Below are 22464 nucleotides of genomic sequence, written 5' to 3' on the forward strand. Positions count from 1 at the left end.
TTTTTTTTTTTTGCAGTTTTTGGCCAGGGCTGGGTTTGAATCTGCCACCTCCGACATATGGGGCCGGCACCCTACTCCTTTGACCCACAGGCACTACCCTGATATATTTTTTTAAAAACCAACAAATCAACATCACTTAAATACTTAATCCTTTTTAAATGTATTCATGTAAATTTTGGTTTCTGTCAAATGACCTCATCAGTTTAAAAGAAAATATCATCTCATCTAGTTTAGCACGATACCTGGTTAGTTTATAGGTTCTACTTCTGCTAGATTAAGTTTGACTAAGCAAACTTAATGAAATTAACTATTAAATAATCTTAAAACCGAGTATGCTCTATAATGATGAAAAGAAAGAAAACAGTCACAAGTTAGACCTGGGAAGCTTACTTTGAGGAGAAACAACGCTGACGACTGCTTGAGAAAACTCTGTTTGCAATTGGCTCTCGAATACTGAAAAGTATTTTTGGTTCTTCTGGATTATAGAGTAGTGATTTGTTATATTCATTTGTTACTATAAAGAAAAAAAAACCAATATTAGCACATTGAGTAAAACATGGCTACTTCTGAGAGATACAAAACAAAAAACAGATCCTACCCCAACTTACAAGCAATTCTGTTCCACAAATCTGTTTGGCAATGAATTCCAAACAATAAAAAAAAAAAAAAGAAAAGAAATATAAAAAAATTTTAAAAATTAAAAAGGCAAAAAAAAGAAACCCAAAATCTGTTTGGGAGCAATCTTCTTAGAACTCATAACACATAATCCACTAGAAAAAAAAAGCTTATAAATAAGAATTAAGTTGTGTGATTAGCCCACAAAAATGTACATCACACCCATAATATAGCAGAAATAGGTACAACTGGGAGAAAAAAAACGTCTAACTACAAATCAAGGAATTAAACAAAAACAGGAACTAGTTAGATACACTGAAAAAATGCTACATTCCCCTGTCAAGTTCTTTCTAAAAAACGCAATCTCAAATAATGACAATGTACTTTCTCCAATGAAACTGACATTATTTAAGATCTCTAAGTAAGAGACACATGAAAATTGGCATGCAAAGCACAAATGGGTTAAAGACAACTGTACAAAGAAATCAAGCAAGAAAGTAAGTTGAGTACCATATAAAAAAGTTACAAGAGTGTCAGATAATCTACCTTAATTAGTGTCAAAGTTTCGTTTTAATTACTGGCTCTTCTAAAAAAATTTAATTTAACCAGAAAAAAATAAAAATTTGCCTTTGTGGGAATACATCACACACACACAAAAAAGAATTCTAGCTCTGAAAGAAACTTCAAAAGAGTAGTTCCAGAAATGTCTATTAACAATGACTAACATCATTGGCAATCACGATCGCATCTGAAGACAGTTAAATGTCCAAAGGAATAAATATTCATTCACTAAAACTTGGGTATATTTATTAAGGGAAAAATAATCACTATTTTTTGTATATACCCCCTTATGTTTATATACCTGACATAAATTTCAGGTATATAAATTACATCTATATAAATAAATAAATATATGTGTGTGTGTGTGTTTTAAGTGAAGTTATATAATTAAGAATCAATTACTGTGGTAACTGTGGCTAATTGTCTTTTCTCTGATACAGATTTCAGTTGAGAGGAGACTAGAATCCATTTTAAAAAGCTAAAAGGGACTTCAGATATTTAGTCTTGTTTTCGAACTATTACAGAGGCAAGCCATCCACCCCACCCCCCGCAACAAAGGAAGTGTTATGTGGAAATCCAATGTATAATAAAAACAAAATAAACTGACACTGTTAAAATACTTTATCCGGTTCAAATGTATTGCTAACTCAATTACAAGCCTATCAAGAAGAATGAGGCCAGTCTGACAACTCTCAAACTCAGCATTTGTGTTTATGGATGACAGTTGTCATCTTTCATTGTCAATATCCGTACTTTGTGTCAATATTTTGTTTTGGTTGTATATGTTGAGAAAATCCTTACATAGGCAGGCAGGTGCAACTATAAACACATTTTTCTTAAACAATTTACCTTGCTATTTTAGGATATTCTTCAATTAGAGATAGCAAGAAAAACTTTAATTTGAGGTCAGTACAACAGTGATCCCAGTAAATGAGTAGACTTCTGTTAAAAACTGTATTTTTCAGTTTAAGAATTTAAATATTTTTTAAAAAACAAAAGTTAAAGAATACATTTGAAGAAGCCCTAGGCCCCAGCTAGATGCTCCACTTCAACCCTCTCTTTTCACAGCTGTGGAAGTAAAGGAGCCAGGATCATAGTCTTGCCCCCAGTTTCACAGCTGATCTGGTTGATCTGGGACTGTAACCCAACTCTTCAAATTTTTTATCCTTTCTTCATAAGTGCTATTTTCTTAAAGAAATCCTGAAGTAACTAAGGAAAACTAAATAGGAGAAGGTTAAAGAGAATATTTCAATGAATAGGAAGATGAGAATTCAGAGCTCAATGAATTCCATCTCATCCACAGGATATCAATGGCATACCAAATTCAAATATGCATTTCCTATTTGCAAGATACGGGTTTTCCTATATTTTCCTATCTCCCAGACATGTTTGCAGTTATGCTGCTTTGACATAAATTATATTTTATGGTTGCCAAGAACCACAATGTACAAGTAAAAGTCTAAGTATAAACTTTACATTGTTTAAATATACTTAAAGAGATATTAAGAGCATGTATAAATCAAAAAAACATTTTGCTTTATTAAACAACTACACTTTACAATATCATTCTCAAATTTGATAGAAAACTAAATTAAAATATTAGTGATCAATACCATGTGTCACTGACCTTTCTCTACCAATTCTCTGTTCAATTGAAGATCCAGATTTCCTTGTTGTTTTGCTATTAAAAGCATAAAGTATCTTGATCAAATATTTTATAGAATAGTGAATATATAACATGCATACATTATATATTATAACCATAACATAAACTGTATTTCCCCCACTGCCCCTTATCTGTGGCTTCAGTTCCCAAGGTTTCATCTACAGTTTCACTTACCTCTGGGCAACCACTATCTGAGAATGTTAAATGGAAAATTCCAGAAATAAACAATTCCTATGTTATAAACTACACATCACTCTGAGTAGAAGATAAAATCTCACACAGTTCTGCTCCATCACACCTGGGATGTGACTCTACTTTGTACAGGTTAAAAAAAAAAAAAAAAAACACATTGTATCCCTGGCGTCCATCACTGTTTTCTGGCATGTAGCAAATGTTCAGTAAATAAATATTGAACAAAATGATGGTATTTACTTTAGAAAAATTTAAACCTAATATTCAGTAATAGTAGAAAAATATTTTGCATCCATCAAAAGAAAGTTTAGCATTAAAAACATGAGTGAACAGAGTAGTACTTGCAGAATAACAATAACAAGGTTAAAAAAAAAAAGAGCATGGTTTATGCAAATAGAAGGTGAAAGAAACACGAAATATGAGTGTTAAGGTGAGTGACAGGATTATTTTTCTAATTTAAAAGTGTTTCTTAATATTTTTAAAAGAAGTACCTTTTTGTATTGAAGATTGTATTAATTACATGGTAAGTATGTGTCATACTATTCACTTACTACTGAGGGAATAGAATACGTTAAGTCTTTGCATCTTCCTATATTTTGCACAGTATCTGTGTTTTATAGATGATCAGTAGCTATCTGTTAAATGAATGAAAATTCTAAGTACCCAAGTGGCATACTATAAGGGAAATAATAGCCAGAAAATATTTTGTTAAGGAACTGCCACAAGCTAAAATCAAACTTGTTTTAGTGAATTGAGAAGCTCTGGTAAAATGAGTAAAAATGGGCCCTATATTGTTTGATGTCTTACTTCCACAGCCCCCCAGCCTGTGTCTTGTGGGTGCTTGTGAGGTCACACCTCTTGAGACAGTTTGACTAAACCACAAGAAGGACCTATGAAAGGGAAGATTACAAGTTATTGATTTTGCTTTTTGACTTTGTGTGTGTGTCCTGAGTGAAATTATTAAAAAAATAAAAGCAGATGTGCCCATGTCTGAGAACAAAAAAGAATATTAAATGGAAAATTCCAGAAATAAACAATTCCTAGGTTATAAACTACACATCATTCTAAGTAGAAGATAAAATCTCACGCAATTTTGCTCCATCACACCTGGGATGTGACTCATCCCTTTGTCTGGCTTGTCCACTGCGTACACGTATATACTACCTACCCACTAGTCGCTTAGCCAACTCAGCTGTCAGATCAGCTATTGTGGTACGGCAGGGCTTGTATATTCAAGTAACCTTTCTTCTACTTAATAATGGCTCAAAACACAAGAGTAGTGATGCTAGCAATTCAGGTATGCTAAAGAGAGGATATAAAGTGCTTCCTTTAAGTGAAAAGATGAAAGTCCTCAACTTAAAAAATTGTATGCTGAGTTGCAAAGATCGATGGTAAGAACAAAAGAATTCATGATATATAAATTTATGCATAGGATACACAAGGTTGAGTACTACCAAGGTTTCAGGTGTCCACTGCGGGTCTTGCAATGTATTCCTACAGGTAGGAGAGGACTACTGTACCAGCTGTTTTGGTACTCACCGATATTTAAAACATCTTCCACAGCCTGAGATGCAACCCTATTAATGTTGAATGACCTAGGATAAAAAAAAATCACATAATTCTTTCTTGTTTTAATTCTAAAAACATGCTAAAAATTAAAAGGTATAGTCAGTCCACTTAATATACAAAGTAGAAATTATTGAAACAAGTTATAAATGAACACTGTTAAAATTGATAAATAATGTATTGGTCTAGGTACAGGGATAGAATTATTCTCCTACATGGGTAGGAATACAGAAATAGTAGCTGGAAAGAAATTTTGTACTATGAAAATTTAAATGAAAATATTCTTTAATATAGTAATTCATCCTAAAATATACCTACATATATAATCCACAAAAATACGTACAAAAATATTTACTGAAGCATTGTTTATAAGAGCAAAACAACTCGGATATATATCCAGAGGAAACTAGTTAAATAAATTGTAACATAGCCACTCATTATATTAAAAATAATAGAACCATACGTGCTGATATAGAAGAATAACCAAAATACTAAATTAAAAAGCAAATGGCATTATGCACCATATGTATTATTTCCCTATTTTATTTTAAAAGCAAACAAACTACACACATACATGGCAGTTGAGCAGACATGGATAACTTTCAAAAATGGCTCTGTCTCATTACAAAAAGTGTTTTTGCTTTTTAAATTCTTCCAGGTAATTTAGAATTCTTCTTCTGTCTCGTAACCTTCATATATGACCTCACTAGAGATTGCCAATGAATAGGAATAACACAACAAGTCAACACAACTCTAAACTTAATTAATGACTCAACTTTTTGGTGAGAAAGGAGAGATACTCCCCCTATAGCTTCTAGCACTATGCCCTTCATGTTTGAAAAAAATGCAAAATAATTTTGTACATTCTTTTAAGAAAAATGCTGATACCCAAAACTTTACATTAAAATTTTAAGGTCACTCACAGACCAAAGTCCCTTTGCTAAAAAATCTAAAATCTGGCCCATGCTTATTCCATTTTCACCATTATCTGCCCCCAACTTCACATTCCCACCACACTAAGCTCACTCCTACCTCTATGCCTTTGTTCATACTTACTATGTAATATGAAGCAAAAAACTGTGAAGTCTCCTTACTTTCTTATTGTTATGAGGCTCATAATACCTATTCCATTAATATTACTGTTATACACTACAAAATATAGGGCACTTAGGGCACTACCTGGCTCACAGCAAAAAGTCAATACTGAATGAAAATATCAAAAGCGAAAGATACACGAGTTAAATTCTAATCCCTCTAAACATCCACATTATTGGATGTGGATTATTTAGGAATTTTTCTTATTTTAAATCTAAAACTCATACACAAATAAACTATGTTTGTTAGGGTTCTAGTGAACTAAAATATATAGAGTGTGTGTGTGTATATATATGTATATATAACAAAAGATTTTAGTGACTAAGATCTCCTTATAGTAAAGACAATTTAAGAGAACAAAACTCTCATAAGATCTTGATCTAATATTCCTAGAACTATGACTTGTTAGCGGTACTACAAACCAACCCAAACCCAGTTCTCTAAATTAGAGTTAGATTAAGATTAATTTACTGTGATCTTGGCCAGTTCACTCGACCATCAGGAGTAGTCTGCATTCCACATGAAAGACAAACTACTGTATGTGCCTAAGCAGGTGTCAGCTATCACAGGACAACTTTTTTCTCTATATAACCTCTACTAAAGACAAAATTGAAAGACAAATTGAGTATCCTATCTCTATCAGCTACTAAAATTCTATCTCCTACAAACAATTCCTCTTTCTTAATTAAGTCTGGAAGGGTAGAATGTATGGAGAGGGAGTATTAGAACAGTCATAAGGCGAAATTAACTTAAAAGGAGCTTCTATTCTGTAGTACTTCTCCCAGCATATGGAGTAAATCATGTTCCTCACTGGCCAGAGAAATGAGATAATAATGGGATACTTCCTAAGTGATACGACTTCTATATCCAATTTCCTGTGGAAGAATTTCTCGAAATGCCAAGATCATACAGTTTATTGCCAAAACCCTTTACTTTTCCCAGATGTAGAATCAGGTTCTATTTTCTAGTCCCTTTTGCCAACAGCCACATGACTGAGTTCTATCTAAAGGAATCAGAGTAAACATGATAGACAAACACTTCAAGCCAGGTTCATAAACCTCCCACAAGGACTCTCCATGCCCTACCTTCTGTGGCACAGCAACGTTGGGAGCTCTGTTTGGAAGATGGCAGACCCACATGATGGAAGGAGCCTGGCCCCCTCCCCCTAACCACTTGGAGGACAGCCAACACCTAACTGGGAACACCCAGTTTAGACTTTACAAGGGTAAAAAACTTTTAACATTGTGTTAAGCCACTGAGGTTGGGGGTTTATCTGTTATAACAAGTAGTTTACATTAGGTTATACATTTCCACATTTCATACTCAATACAAGAACTAAAAATGTCATATAAGAAAACAAACCTTTACACCTCTCTGTATCAAGAGTTAAAAGATGAAGAAGAAAAGAAACACACTGTCTTAATCTGTTCTTTCCAGTGATTCCACAGAAGTCTACAGCTTAAAGTCAAGTATAGAATTTAAATCTAAACTTCAACATTTATTAGCCACATAAGCTTTGGGCAAGTCAGGTAACTTATGATACTTCTTATACTAATGAAAATAAAATCACCTAACTTTTCAATTACTAAATCAATTACTTTTCTACTAATGAAAATAAAATCACCTAACTCCAGAATATTTGTGAGAACATCAGATAATGTAATTAGCTTGGAACAAGAAAAGTCTCAGAGATGGCAATGGGCTAAAAATTAAACACTTGCACCTCTGTAACATTCTACAATTTTTTAAAAAACAAAAATCCCAAAGATTAAAAAATACAATTATATAAATAAAGTAAAATAAAAATTATTAAGGTACAGATATATAGCATTCTCCTAGCCCTCTACCACTCCTAAGCTTCTCTTCTCTCCCTGCACTTTCTGAAGAGAAAAGGACAGAAAGTGAATGGAGAATGCAATCAAAAGAAAAGAATCACAGTCAAAAGGCTTCAGTCAAGAATCCAGAAGGCCACGTGAGGTCCCAAAGCCCACGGTTCCTCACCCCTGGAACATGTCAGAGGTAAGCAAGCTGCACAGAGCTGAGCAGAGAAGAGACTGGGATAGGACATAGTAAGAGATCTACACTAAAGTACAGGAGGCATTAATAAGCAAGAAACCTGACATTCTAATCTCATCCATACTCATTCAAACGCAACATCAACACAGGACTCAACTACAGGGTACACGTAGGAGACAGGGAATGCTGTACAAGTTGCCTCCAGCATAAACACTATTTCACCAAAATTAGCAAGTGTGTCTTGATAATTCTTTAATACAACCTAGTGACTGAACTTTCAACTGTATGACCTCCACAGACAGCTCAGAAGCCCCCTCTCTCTGTATTTAAAAGCTGACTTTCCCTTGTGAAGCAGCACAAGTAGTGAAGATAGTGAAAAAGGCACTGGCTTTGCAATCAAGCATCCCTGTGCTTGTTTCCAAATCTGACAGTTACTAGCTGTGTGACTTTTGCCTACATATTTATTCTTGCTAACCTTCCACTTCCTTAGTTGTAAAATGGCAATACCATTACTTTTAGGATTTCTATAATGATTAATGTATAAAAATACCTAGCACAATACGAAGAAGCAGGGGCTAAATACCTGATAGCTTATACTATAATGTATAAAGTATAAATTTACAGTATCAAAGAAGTTCAGAAAATAAAGTAATCTTATTATTTCTACTTTATCTGTTCCATTTCTCTCATTATGCAGATAAAGAAACTTATAAATGGTTGCAAAGCAATTCCAGAGTACTCAGGCTAGTACTCTTCTTTACGGGCAAGAACACTGGCTAAAGGAAAGGGGAAGAATCTGGGAGACTATTTCTAGTTCTTACTCCAGTTTTCAACAAGTAGCATCTGTGTTCAGTAGGAAAGATGCCATCATGATAAATGAAAGCTGTTAATTTTAATCTTTGCAACTTTACCTATAATATAGTTACAAAACAATTTTGTAGTATATTGGATGATTAAATTTATTTTTTTTCAAACAATTATTGGAAAAATCACTTTAGAAATACATTTCCTCTCACTGGCCTTCTGGAAAATAGGAGATTAACCTACCTTCTTAAGGGATACTTACCTTTTCCAAAAGATCATTTGACTAAAACTAAGATTTTTTTGAAGATGTAAAGTCATTTAATACTTATGAATTAAATGGTACAATGTCTGAAGGATTACTCAAAGTAACATAGGACAAAAGCAGACAGGCAGGTACAGAGGAAAGAAGACTGAGTAGGAGCTGGTAATTATGGAAACTGGCGAATGGGTATGCGGGAATTCATTTTAACATTTTTTTCTACTCTTGTAAAAATTAAAAATTTTCCATAATAAAATGTTTAAGAACTCATGCTGAACAAGTAGGAAATAAAACCCTCAACTTTTCAAATTTCATCAGTTTGTTTTACCTGTATTTGCAAACATGTACTCATTTACTCAAAAAGTATTTGCGTGATTATGTATCATATACTATGCTATGCGCACAAAAAATTAAGCAAAGAAAAAATAAAATCCTCTACTTGCCATCCTAAATCCCTAAAGTTGCTTAAACGACTTGGGTATTGGCATAACTAATTTCTAACACATTAGCTAACTAATAATGTGATGAGTGCTGTAACAGTACTATGAGAAGTATGGGTGAAGGACAAAAAAGGAATTAACTCATTGTGCTTATAAAAAGAAGTGAGTGTTAATAAAGATTTGCTAAAAAGAATGACATCCGAAGGCTGGACTTTTCAGCCAGTGGACAGAAAGTGGAGAGTGTTCAGGCATTCAAAGCAGGATGAAGGTGCATTGAGCAAAAACAAAAAGGCAAGCGAGAACGAGGAGTGTGCTGAGAATGGTAAATAGCTCTGGTGACTTTATGTGCTGATGTGTGGGGGAAAGGTAGGGCAGGAGTAAGGCCAGTAAAGTAACTGAGGACATAGTTTAAAGGGTCTTAAATGGCAGACTAAGCAATCTGAATATAGTCAGAGGTCAATGAAAGTTTTAAAGCAGAGAAGAGATTTAGATTTATCTACATTTTAGAAATATTACTCTGTTGGTAGTTATGAATGATATCTCAAAGAATAAAAGGTGAGGCACAAAGAATATTCATTAAAAAGATGTAGGTTTGGACCAAAGAAACAGCTATAGAAACTGAAAAAGGAGGGCAAGGACTTCAGAAGTACAACTAACAGGATTTAGAGACTGCAGTGTATAGACAAGGAGAATGAAGAATGACAGACTCAAAAGTGAGAGCATGTTTTGGGAAGTAATGTTTTTCTCTAGAGCATGAAGACCAGTTGGTGAATGTGAAATACTACTAATACCCGATGTAATTTTAGAATGTGTGTTTGTACTCAGGAGAGAAGGTATGTTTGGGAGGCATCTCTATGTATGTCCTAAGAAGGAGAGACCACCAGGGGGAGATTATAGAGTAGACAGGGTACTTGGGGTGGCTCCAGTTAAGCCTTTACTATACATTATCTCCAGCCTATTTTTTGTATTGTACCTTCTATTCAATTATTTGCTATTATTTAAAATATTTTTTACTTTTCAGAAATATATAGTCCCCCACTTCTCATTTCCTTTTATTTCTTTATAAACCTAATGCTCAACAATGATCAAATAATGACCAAATCCAGTCTGTAGCTGTAATCTAAGAAGTCAAGGCAGGACTACTGGATCCAATAAATTAAGTGAAACAGAAACTGGGCCAACCTACCTGACCCAGGCTACTTGTGGAGTACTAGAGACCACAGATGCACTGATATGAGAGATCAAGTAAATGATAATACTTAAAATATTTTACAAAATTTGATAAGCAACATGCCAAATTACTCACCAGGCCTTTGATCCGGTTCCAGTACACAAATTGAGCCCTGAACTCTTCTGTTTTTCCCATGGGCCATCATCAACTGAAATCTCATAGTAGGAAGCCCTATGAATTGAGAATATAAAATTGTGTTTGCTGGGCTTATGTTTCAAGGTAAATAAGACAAACAGTCTTCTTCAGAACTAATGAAATCTAAGTAAGTCAGCATGGACCAAGAAATATCTGGCTTAGTAATTAACCACACACATCAATGGTGCTAATTCCAATATCGATTAAGTGAAAAAGTTAGAAGGAAAAAAAAACTTATGCATGTCTATATGCCTTTCTGATCTATATGCTCCTCTCTATCAATACTTTAATAATTCAAACAGGGGCTTCTTGCAAATTTTTAGCTAGTATTACTGTTACTATTCTTATGGAATCTAACAAATACAGAGCCTCATTTCAGAATTCAACAAAAAGAAACTATGATTCTTAAATGAGTTTCATTCTTGGTAGCCATTCCTTGATATATCTAAATCTGTTATCTGGTTCTTCAAGTTATCAGTAGTTTCTGCTATATTCTTCTTTCTTAAATTATATGTAATTTTTAAATTGGTGTAAACAATTTAGATAAACAGATTAGATAATAAAGCCATAAAGAAAATTCTCAGCTAATACTGGGTTAGTGAACAAAACTAGAAATCAGAACTATAATTTCTTAAGAGATTTACATTTTTAAAAATATTTTGTAAATATGAAATCAATTCGATTTTCTGAAACCAGCAAAAATGACACTATCCTTATGAATGCAGAAGTAATTTATAACTATTCAAAGAACTTCTGAAATGTGTAAAAGCCTATTTTATAAACTCCATCTTAAAATAATAGTCTTACTGAACAACACTGGATTATTTTTCTCTAGTAAATAAAAAAGTTAAAATAAACGCTTAATATAAAATACAGCTTTTCAAAATAATGAGTTATTAGACATGTTTGCAACCACTAACCATGGATAACTTATCTCTTACTCTAACCCGTTCAGATCTCCTGTAAGTTCTTAATTTGTGAATGTTTTATGTGACATAGTCCTTTCATTTTTTTCTCTAAAGTAAGTTTTCCTTATGAAAACAAGCACGTCAAATATTCATATATCATCTATTTCATAGCTTTGTTATTGCTTCCTAGAAAATGCACATTAGGAGCCTATAATATACAGACTAGCCAGCCAAATCCAGAGAAATGGCTGCTACTATGCCAGAATTGAGTAGTAACAAAAGAGATTAAAGGTGAGCAAGGGAGTGGGTGGAAGAAGCAGGGGTAGAAAGAATAGTCAGGTGAGAGATGCTGAGCCCAAAAGATGAGCAAATTTAGTGTCATTCTCACATGCAAGTTTATCAAGATTAGTCAATTCACAGAATTTTTGTTTCAGGGAAATTGTTTTAAGGCAGCAATAAAACTCACAGTCCCTTTAGAGTGGGTATACTTCTTCTTAAAATGTCCACTGCTACAGCCCAAGAATAAGACATTCTAGGTTAGAACAAATAGGAGAAAAGAAAACAAAATTGGGCTTTTAAAATGTTCTTAAACCTAAGAACATTATAAATGAGGCAGGAATAATATTGCTGCACTCCATAGTTTCCAAGCAAAGCACTTAAGTTTTCAGAGCATAATGAAGCCTCAATACAAGATCTAGAATCAGAAATACTGGGTTTATATTAAAAATACAGTTCTGGCACTAATTCATTATATGACCTTGAGCAAGTTTTTGAACCCCCTCAAACCTCAATTTCTTCACTAATAAAGACAGCTACCTTTCTCATAGGATTGCTAGGAGCGAGAAATGAGGTAACAGATACAATAGGTGCCTGACCTTTTGAACATCCAAGAAATGTTCATTCCTTTCTGCCCAGGGGCCTAAAAAAGTAAGTCCTAATACTTCCACTAGTTAAACCATTTTCAGTAGCATCAGAAGCCAATCCATTGCTGTTCCAAATAAAGATATAAGGTAAGACAACAGAGAACACAAAAAGCAGCAGCTTCAGACATTACTTAGGAGATGAACAGATCAGATCACTACTGCCACAGGAAATAAAAGCATTCAATCTAAATTCCACTCATGAGACTTCACGCCCCAAAAGTCAATCAGCTAAACCAAGTTTTCCTCCTTTTCTAAGTTGTTTAATTTTTTAGTATGTACAAATTATAAAGCAACACAAGAGAGCTCTCAGCAGTTAATCATACAACCTTTAAAATACAAAAAGAGAGTAAGCCATTCAGGGCTTGCCTAGAATAAGCACAAATTCCCTTTGTCGTCTGTTTAGGGTAGACTTTCTCCAATCTCATTTAAAGTGGTTCCTCTCTTGTTTGTCTCATGTCTTTAGCAATAATGACTAAATTGCATCAGTAATTAGAATTGTATTTTCTCCTTTCTCTCTTCAATTATATAATAGTGACCTATTATTCATTCACCTCTGTATTGCCTTAAACTTGATATGCAAAAGAAAAAACTTTATATACAACAACTTTATAACACAACATTTGCTGTGTTAAAATATTTTTACATTTCACTACATTTTCTAGTTACCTTTAACCATGTTATTTCTTTGAAGAATTTTACATTTGAACATTTTTAAATGATGTCTTTATTCTCCTCTAAAAAAATTAAGATCCCACTACCTTTACCTCTCTCCTCCCTAGAGGTTCGCATGTTGCACACGGCAGGCACACAATATGTTTTGGTTGAAGAAACTTAATCTTACATACAACAAAATAATTACAAGTAAAAAATGCTGTTTAAATCAGTCTATTGAATCAAACTTTGTGGTTTTCAATACTATCAAAGTTATAGGCTTGAATATGGGTATCTTTTTAGTTAAGACCAATTTTTCTTACTAAAATTAAACTTCTGAAAAGAAATGTCTTCCAACAAACAAAATTTCAGTATTTGTGGAACTCTCAGTAAACTAGGGAATCAACTATTACTATACGGCCTTCAAAGGATCACATAATTCTTCTCACAGCAGGAAAGTGAGACATAAAACTCATCTATAATCTTTCACCCTAATTTACTTACACCTACAAAAATGAGAAGTCGAATTCTATAATATTATCAAGAACTAAATTAACTTTACATTATAGTAGTCATTTAATAAGCTGGCAACTTTTTAAAATTTTTTAAAAAAAGTTTTTTTGTTGACAACAATTTAAGCCTACATTACATTCAAGTGCCACAAAAGAGATTTTATCAGTAATAAAACATACATTTAAATAATCCTAATAAGAAGCTATATTAACTTTAATTTTTGGTAAGAATGGTTAAAATCTTGAATTGTCAATGTACTTGGTAACTTGTGACATATTAAACTAAAAAGAATATATTACCTATGTAGAATTCCTGTCAAAATGCCTCATCTAAGTCTTATCATGCAAAGAAGAAAAAATCATATAAATATAAAATAAGGCATATTTTACAAATCAATTGGATTAGATCATTCAAAAATATTAATATCATTAATAGCAAAACAGAGGTGGGGTTAAGGAACTGTTCTTAATTAATTCTAAAGGGTATGATAGCCCTTAATTGGATCTAGATAAAATAAGCACACAAATATCAGCTTTAAAGGGTACTAACACAATTCATGGGGAAATTTTAAAATGAACTGTCTATAAGAGTTTTATATAAATTGCAAATATATGCTTAGTATATCTTCTCTTAAAAATTTTTAGGCTGGGCACAAGTGGTGGTCCAGGGAGGCTGGGGTGAGAGGGCTGCTTGAGCCCAAGAGTTCAAGGCCAGCCTAGGCAACACAGTGAGATTTTTGTCCAAAAAAAATTTTTTTTTAATTTATAGAAACACATGTATAAGCACCTACATAAACAGATTGAAGATACATGTATAAGCACCTACATAAACAGTACAATAAAGAAACCCAAATAACTTTTTTTAACCCTATGGTTTCACAAACCCTTTTGGTCACAGAACATTCTTTCCCCTTAATGTGTATTAACACATATGAAGGTTTAGGAAATATTCCAGTAAATAATTAATTGCTATTAATTACTAATCATCCACAAATATTAAGTTGTAGAAATTGAATATAAATATCCAAAAATATTAAACCATTAAAAATTCCATACTCAAGATCACAGGTTTAAAAAAAGTACCTGGAAGATAGACTCTCCCCAATGAAGACTTCGTTTAGTGCTCTCACTGGCAAAAGTTGGGGTCCTGAAGCCTCCGATTCTGCAAGTAATAAGAAAAAAGAAAATCCAAGATAGCTCCTCAAATTTTATAAATGTTATGATAAAATCTATAAACCATTAAAAACTTTATTGTTTTCATAGAATCATATACTTCAATATAGTTAACATAAATTATCCCTTCAAGTATCTATAATATTATATACCTTAATGTCACCTAACCGAATAACCACAATGAAGCCTCTGTCTCTTCAAAATAGACTTCAATTCTTCAAACAGTTTTTCCAAGGATAATGAAATATACTTATCTATCTCTTAGGATTTTTGCTGTCAAAATTAACTTAGTTTTACCCTGGAAACTTCAGAGGTGTAACTAATCAAGAACTTTCTGGTTCAAATTTGCGACTATCACCTTGAAATAGTTCCCTTTAATCTTTCTTTAGTTTCCAACTGGAAATGCCAATTCCATCTTTTCAATGTCACCAATAGAAGATTAACTGCACTCAAGTATCTCTCACTAGACAACCACCATGAGACAAGCTCACTTTTCTGTCCCTTCCACAATTTCTAAGTCAATGTTTAAAAGTCCATCCTAAACACTGACTTAGTCGGTGTTTTATTTAAAAGTGGCAGGCATCCTCCAGTGATTTGATTCCTGCCTCCTGGTATTCACCCCCCTGTGAATACACATACATCCAGTCTCGCACATCACAGAAAGGTTACCACATGGCAGAAGTGATGGCATGTCACTTTGAGATTTGGTTAGAAAAGATACCACCTTGCTTGCTCTCTTCTTCTCAGATCACCAGCTCTGAGGGAAGATTTGTGACGAGCAGCTCTTTGGAGAGACCAACATGGTGAGGAACTGAAACCTCCTGCTACCAGACACGTAAAGAGCTTAGGAAGTGTATCCTCCAGTCCCACATGTGTCTTCAGTACTGCTGTCCTGGCTGGCAGCTTGACTTTCACCCCAAGAGGACCTAAACCAAAACTGATCAGCTAAGCTGCTACCAGATTCTTGACCTTTAAAAATCTGTAAGAACGTAATCTTTAAGATGCTAAATTTTAGGGTAATTTCTTATACAGCAATAACTACCTAATATACAGTAGATAATAAATATACAAGTAAAACTACTGCTGTCATCAACATGATCACTGATCTACTCCTCTCTGACCTGCAAGCCTGATTATCATATTCTTCTGTTTGTATGTTTATTAAATTGAACATTTGTTACATTTTTCTCATTTCTTTTGCCTTATAAATGCCTGAAGGGAACCCACTATTCTTTTAAATATAACAAATCATTATTATCATACCAAAGATCCTTTGAGCAATTGTTAATTACCTAAACTATCAGCTTAACCTCATGAGAAACAGTGCAGTAGAAAAGAACGTGTCACAAAAAAGCTTTATAAAAAGATCTGGTGTGTTTAATCAAACTTGACTGTACTTAACACTAAAATTGGCTGTCTTGTTTTGGTGCTACATACATGGGTCATACAAAAGCTTTGAGATACACAAAAATCAAGAAACACAAAATCCATGTGGACAGAAACAAATGAAGCCTTCCCAGCAATGCTGGTAAATCAAGTAAGTTAAAACTTACAGGGCTGAATCAGAAAAGGTGCTGTCAACTGCATTTCTTGGAATTGAAATAAGGGACCATAACACAGTCTGTCTCAAAACTTTCATAGTGACCCATGCACATTTACATTCTTATATCTGATGGTTTTACAAATGTAAACAGTTAGATGCATTTAAATTCATTTTCTTTAAGTAAGATAACTACTAACAGATTTAGTTTTAGGATCATCATCCTCACAGATTTTCTACAAATGCTTAACAGTAGGCATTCACTAAATATTAATAACAAATCTGAACTCTCACCATCAAACTGTAACAAAGTTTTTCTTTTATATGGTCTTGACTTTCTATCTCTACTTCTATTTTCCCTCATCCTAATTTTCTTCTTCATATTACATATGTATTATATATGCATGTTGAATGTCAACTCAATGCCTTTGTCAAATGAATAAGAGAATAAAATTATTACAAATCTGATTAATCATAATTCTGCTTGCATTTTCTTTCATGCTAATCCACTACTAAACCTTACCTAATCACAACACTATGTTCATTTACAACTTGCAGCAATGGGACATGGAAAAAAAAGATACACTCAGCACCAATTTTCTACCCAGAAAAAAGTTATGATTTGTGTTTTTAGATATAGAATTGTAATACTAGTGGCAGAGACTGCAACAGCATGTAATTCTCTCACACTGTCATACTGTATTTCCTAGTGACCCACATATATTTACATTCTCATATCTCATTGACTATATTTCCAGGTCTACTTATATTGGGTGAAGCCACATAACTAGTTATGACCAATGGAACATGGGCAAAAGTCATGAAAAAGCCTGACTCCTCAGGCTTCCCTTAAGATTTTCTTCCATGTTCTCTGTCTTTACCCCACAAGATACAGAGGCTCCAACAAAAGGCTTAGAAGTCTTAAAATATGGCAGGAGCTACTACATGGAAGGAATCTGAGTTACCTAAACACCCCTTGGACAGTGAGATGAATCAGAAATAAACCTTTATTACATTAAGTCCCTGAGTTCTGGGATTGTTTATCAAACTAGTTCACCCCTCCACATTAAGGAAATCAGCCTTAACAAATAAGAAAATTACTAATTTATATGATTAAAAAAATAAATAAATCCAAAGTTCTCCTTTTGAAGGTATATTGATAATAAAAACAATTCTTTACATTGTAGACAAATAAAACCTAATTCAGGGTAGATTCTACTACACAAGATAAAAAATTTCATTTGTTTATAATTATGTCATCCGTCTTTGATAGGTTAAAAAAAACAGAGTTTTTTTCTCTTCAATCTTTTATTCTAAATTAGAAAGTTAAATCAGGGATCAAACATGGAAGTATATTTATTAATATAACCCCAAACCTACTTCTGCATTCAAAAACCCCAAACAGAAGCTTCCTAAGAAATATTTTCTGCCAACTTGAAGAAAAATTGAAATATAAGATATACCTGACATCTCACAATTTTTTCTCAGAAAATAGAATCCTCTATCAAAACAAAACCAACCCTCTTAACAAAAATAGCCCTCTAAGGTAGTGCCTAGATGAGGTAAGTACCATATAATTGCATAATAACAACAACAATATGGTATTAATTATTTAGTAATGTCTAATGTTGCTATTGAGAAATCTGAACTATTCTGATTCTAGATCTTTAGACAAGATGGCTCACTAGATCTACAAATTCTACATCCATAGATTCAACTAACCTCAGATCAAAAATATTTGGGCAAAAACAAAAATAATAAATAACAATACAACAATAAAACTAATAAAAATACAGAGTAACAACTATTTACATACCATTTACATTGTATTAGGTATTAAAAGTAATCCTAAAATGATTTAAGTTTAGGGGAGGATATGCATAGGTTTTATACAAGTAACACAGTGTATCAGTGATTTGAGCATCTGTGAATTTTAGTGTCTGCAGGACATCCTGAAACTAATGCTCTCAGGTTTTGTCTAAGAGCTTCCTTTTCTCCACATCCTTGCCAGCATTTGTTATTTTTTGTGTTTTTGATAATAGCTATACTAACTGTGTGGTTTCAATGTGCATTTCCCTGATAATTAGTGATGTTGAGCATTTTTTCACATACATGTTGGCCACTTGTATGTTTTAATTTAAGAAATGTCTATTCAGAGCCTTTGCCAACTTTTTAATGGGATTATTTGATTTTTTGCTTGTTGCATTGGACTCCTTGAATATTCTAATAGTAGTCCCTTGTTGAATTAATAGTTTGCAAGTATTTTCTTCCATCCTATAGGATGTTTCTTCACTGTTGTTTCTCCTTTGTTGTGTAGAAGCTTGTGAGTTTAATATAGTCCCACTTGCCTATTTCTGTTGCCTGTGTTTTTGAAGTGTTTCCCTGCCAGAGTTTTGAGAGATTTTCTTGCGTTATTTTTTTTTCAATTTTTTCTGTTCCTTTTCCAAACTACCATTAATCAGACGGAAACATCCTGGATGTTAAGTTTATACACAATTTTGTTTCTATATGTGAAATATTAACTTACACTATAAACTAAATTTAGTGAATCGGAGGAAACTAAGCAGTGACTTTGTACACCAATCTACATCTCCTCTGTAATGTTAAGAGCACTGGTGAAAAGAGCCAAATCTATCATCTTTTAGTGGTAGCAGTAACTTCTTTCAGTGAGAAAGTAAAATTTCTAGCTGTGATCCCAAATATCTTAATAGTTACTGCAGATTTAAAAGAATAACAGAAATTCATATGCATATAATTTCTTAAAAGATTTCTAAAATCAAATGAAGTTTTTTTGGAAGAAAATCATTAAAACATTACATGAACACATGCTTTAGGAACAGAATATCCTATAAAGGAATAAGTTATCACAAAAAAACTCTGAAAAAAATAGATTTAAATACAGTAGAACCTCTGTAAGTTGGCCACCCAAGGGACCATAACAAACTGGTCAACATATAGAGGTGGCCAACATAAGGAACTAGGCCTAGTATACCGATACATCCATGTGGTACATGCCCAGTCTAAGAAAATAAGGTCAACTTAAGGAGGTGGTCAATGTACAGAGGTGAGAGGCTGTACTCGATCAGGTACCATGAGAGAGCAGAAACACAAAGCAGATATTTAAAAGTAGTTTTGCTTGATATATTTATCCACATAATAAAACACAGAAGAAAAAAATATCTTTTTATATAGTTCACAAATATTTCTCTTGCCATCTTTTTGCATCAGGAAAGCTCTATATTTATAGAAAAAGTGGGGAAATACAGCTAAATAATCCATGAATTAGCTCAAAACTAAGAATTCACTTTAATCCTCAATAATAAAAAAAGTTGTAAGTCAGGCTCGGCACCTGTAGCTCAGCAGTTAGGGCACCAGCCATATGCACTGGGGCTGGTGGGTTTGAACCCAGAGGAGCCTGCTAAAACAAAACCAAAAACAAATGAAAAAAAATAGTTGTAAAGCATCTTATGCTAATATTCTCTTAGCAGCTTACACAAATACTTCAAAGACAAATGAATCTTGGATGCAAAATATCCTAACAATAGATATATTTAATATACTTAAGTATAACTATATGAAATGTATAATTATTATAAAATCTTCCACAGATTAGCTTGTTTTATTCTACTAGGTTTTTCTTTTTTTTTACGACATTGCAAAGACTAAGGCCAAGAATCTTTTTTTTAAACATCAATTATCCTGTCAGATATTTTATAACCCCCTAATCAATTAGTTTTCAAATCTGACCTAGGAAAAGTTTCTTTTAGAAATATGTTACATTTCTTACTTCAAATTCTAATTATAGTAAACTCTGTAATGGAAGTAGTTCACTTCACTTTCTTAAGTCTTGATAGCAGCACTAAAAATAATTATAAATTATTACCTTAAACAGTTAGAGGTCAAAGAACAGTAAATTATACATTGCCCCCTGTGCATCTAATTCCCAGTCCACCTACTTTCATCATGGACTCTTTCAATGTTAAGGGCTCTGCTGTGCTGGTTTAAACTTAGTTGCTGCTCATGAAGGTCCACAGGAACAGGGTTTATGCCAGTCCCTTCAAGGTATAACCTGATTCGCTGCCTCCATAACCACCTTAGAAAAGTAGAGAAAAAGCCAGTTAAAACAGAATAAATTAAACTAAGGATTAGACACAGTAATTTAACCAAACTGAAAAATAAAAAACGTGTTATTTGACAAATAAATTAGTCCAGAAAACACCTAAAACCCACAGGTTCCTGCTCAAAGATAGATTTGAATGTTTCTCTTTTCAATTATAATGGAAATATCTAATATACTTGTACAAAATCTCCCAAGTAACTTGAATCAAACTCTTCATCAAGAACCTATAAAGGTCAGGAGATTGAACTAGATCTAGCTTGTGTTTTGCTTGGCAAAAAATATTACATAAAAATGAAAGCATTCTGAAATTAAAATAATACTGTTAAGGTGGTTTGATTAGCTAAAAATCCCTTCCCCCAAATTTTGTAATGATGAGAGTTTTCATTCAATAAAAGGAAGAAAAGATTTAGAATTAATAAATGTGATACTTCTGATTACACCTAAAAATTTTAATGATGTTTTTGGTAAAAGGAAAAGAGAACCAACAATTGATAAATCAAAAGCCAACGGGAAAGATTCTGACAGAGAAGTATACAAAAAATATATTCCCCTTGGTGGTTATAAATTAGTCATTTCTGGAGTTTCCAAACTTCTAAAATGACTAGAAATCAAAATCACTGGTAATAAAACAGTTCTAGAGAAGGCAAGAAAATCTAATACAACCACACAAATACCTGGAGAAAAAGTTCTCTCCAACTATAAAATCCAAATCCAATCGAAGCCAGAAAACAAAAAGTAGTCCAACTTTGCTCTCACAAATATAATTAGCCAAACCCCTCTTAAATTCTCCCCCACTCTTCTTTTCCTGAGAGTCTCATCTCTGAACAGATCAAGTAAAAAAATGTAAAAAACATCCCATCTCCATTGTTTAAGGAATATTTCATATGTAAGACACACCAGGAATCTGAGCCTGGTTGAATTAAATCCAATCTTTAATAATTACTGGATGTGAGATGAGGACAAAAAATAAAATCTCAGGGGCTGGCAGCTGTGGCTCAAAGGAGTAGGGCACCAGCCCCATATGCCAGAGGTAGCGGGTTCAAAACCAGCCCCGAAAAACTGCCAAATAAATAAATAAATAAAATCTCAGAATTTGAACGCTTAATTTTAGACAATAGTTTTAGCCATTTTTCTACCCAACTGATAAGGAACTATATGTTAAGGTTAAGAAATCAGAAACATGTCCTCTATTTCAATGAAGGATAAAAGCTTCTATTTGCATGTGCATTACAGGCTTTCTACAGTTCCAACTGAGCTAGGAGAAGGTATGTTAGATCTGTTTGTGATACATACAGCTAATACATTATTTTTCTTGGCTGTTGTTATAACTATGGAGTTACCCAGATATCATCCGATTTGTTTTGTTTTAACAGCAAAATTAATGGTACATACTTACTAAAATATTTATATCAATATAAGAACAGTAAATTCCTACCTGAACTCACCACGATAGAACTTCTGTAAGGCTTCTGGGAAGGAATTTGTATATCGAACAGGCAGACATAAATGACCTTCAGACCTTTGGGTGTCGGAAAGGGGAAAAGAAAAAAGATGAGGAAATGATTACTTAAAAGGTATCATTAAACTACAACAATCAGATAGGAAATTTTTAAAATTTCCATTCCATTATCTTTGGCCGCAAAATTGTCTATAATTTCAATAAGAAAAAAGACCAAACAGAAGAAATACTCTACATCAAGTTTTAATGCCATACTCAATAATACTTAAGTTTCTACATTACAACAGAACAAAAAATAATAGCAAATTTGTCACTGATTAATTACATTGTAACATTATCTAATGATACAGTAGTATTTGCATGTTACCTTTAAATCATTTAACTATTCATTGGTGGCTAACTTACCCCAGAATGAGCAATCCAAAAGATCAATACAGAAGGTGCAATACTATTTATGATCTGGCCTTAGAATCTGCACACTGTCATGCCATAGTCTACTGGTCACATAGGACAGTTCTGACTACTGGGGGAAGTGTGGTGGAAAGGACGTAAGGTCATAAATGCTGGGAGACTGGCTACCGCACACCCTCTATCCTAT

General features: G+C 33.2%; 1 protein-coding gene across 2 annotated transcripts in view; it reads right to left on the reverse strand.

Annotated features, from left to right (window-relative positions):
• Positions 1-22464, reverse strand: part of NADK2 (NAD kinase 2, mitochondrial) — a 42906-nt gene that overhangs the window by 2667 nt on the left and 17775 nt on the right. The window contains exons 5-12 of one of the 2 annotated variants that reach the window (XM_003792940.3): positions 21843-21926; positions 20244-20380; positions 14658-14736; positions 11955-12020; positions 10521-10616; positions 4574-4629; positions 2804-2857; positions 391-514 (exon numbers count right to left, since the gene is read on the reverse strand). In XM_003792940.3, the coding sequence (XP_003792988.1) occupies positions 391-514; positions 2804-2857; positions 4574-4629; positions 10521-10616; positions 11955-12020; positions 14658-14736; positions 20244-20380; positions 21843-21926 (696 nt within the window). The remainder of the gene's footprint in view (positions 1-390; positions 515-2803; positions 2858-4573; positions 4630-10520; positions 10617-11954; positions 12021-14657; positions 14737-20243; positions 20381-21842; positions 21927-22464) is intronic. The other variant, XM_003792939.3, reaches the window with a different exon arrangement.

This window comes from Otolemur garnettii, unplaced genomic scaffold (assembly GCF_000181295.1).
Source record: "Otolemur garnettii isolate 467f Iridium unplaced genomic scaffold, OtoGar3 scaffold00063, whole genome shotgun sequence".
Lineage (NCBI taxonomy): Eukaryota > Metazoa > Chordata > Mammalia > Primates > Galagidae > Otolemur > Otolemur garnettii.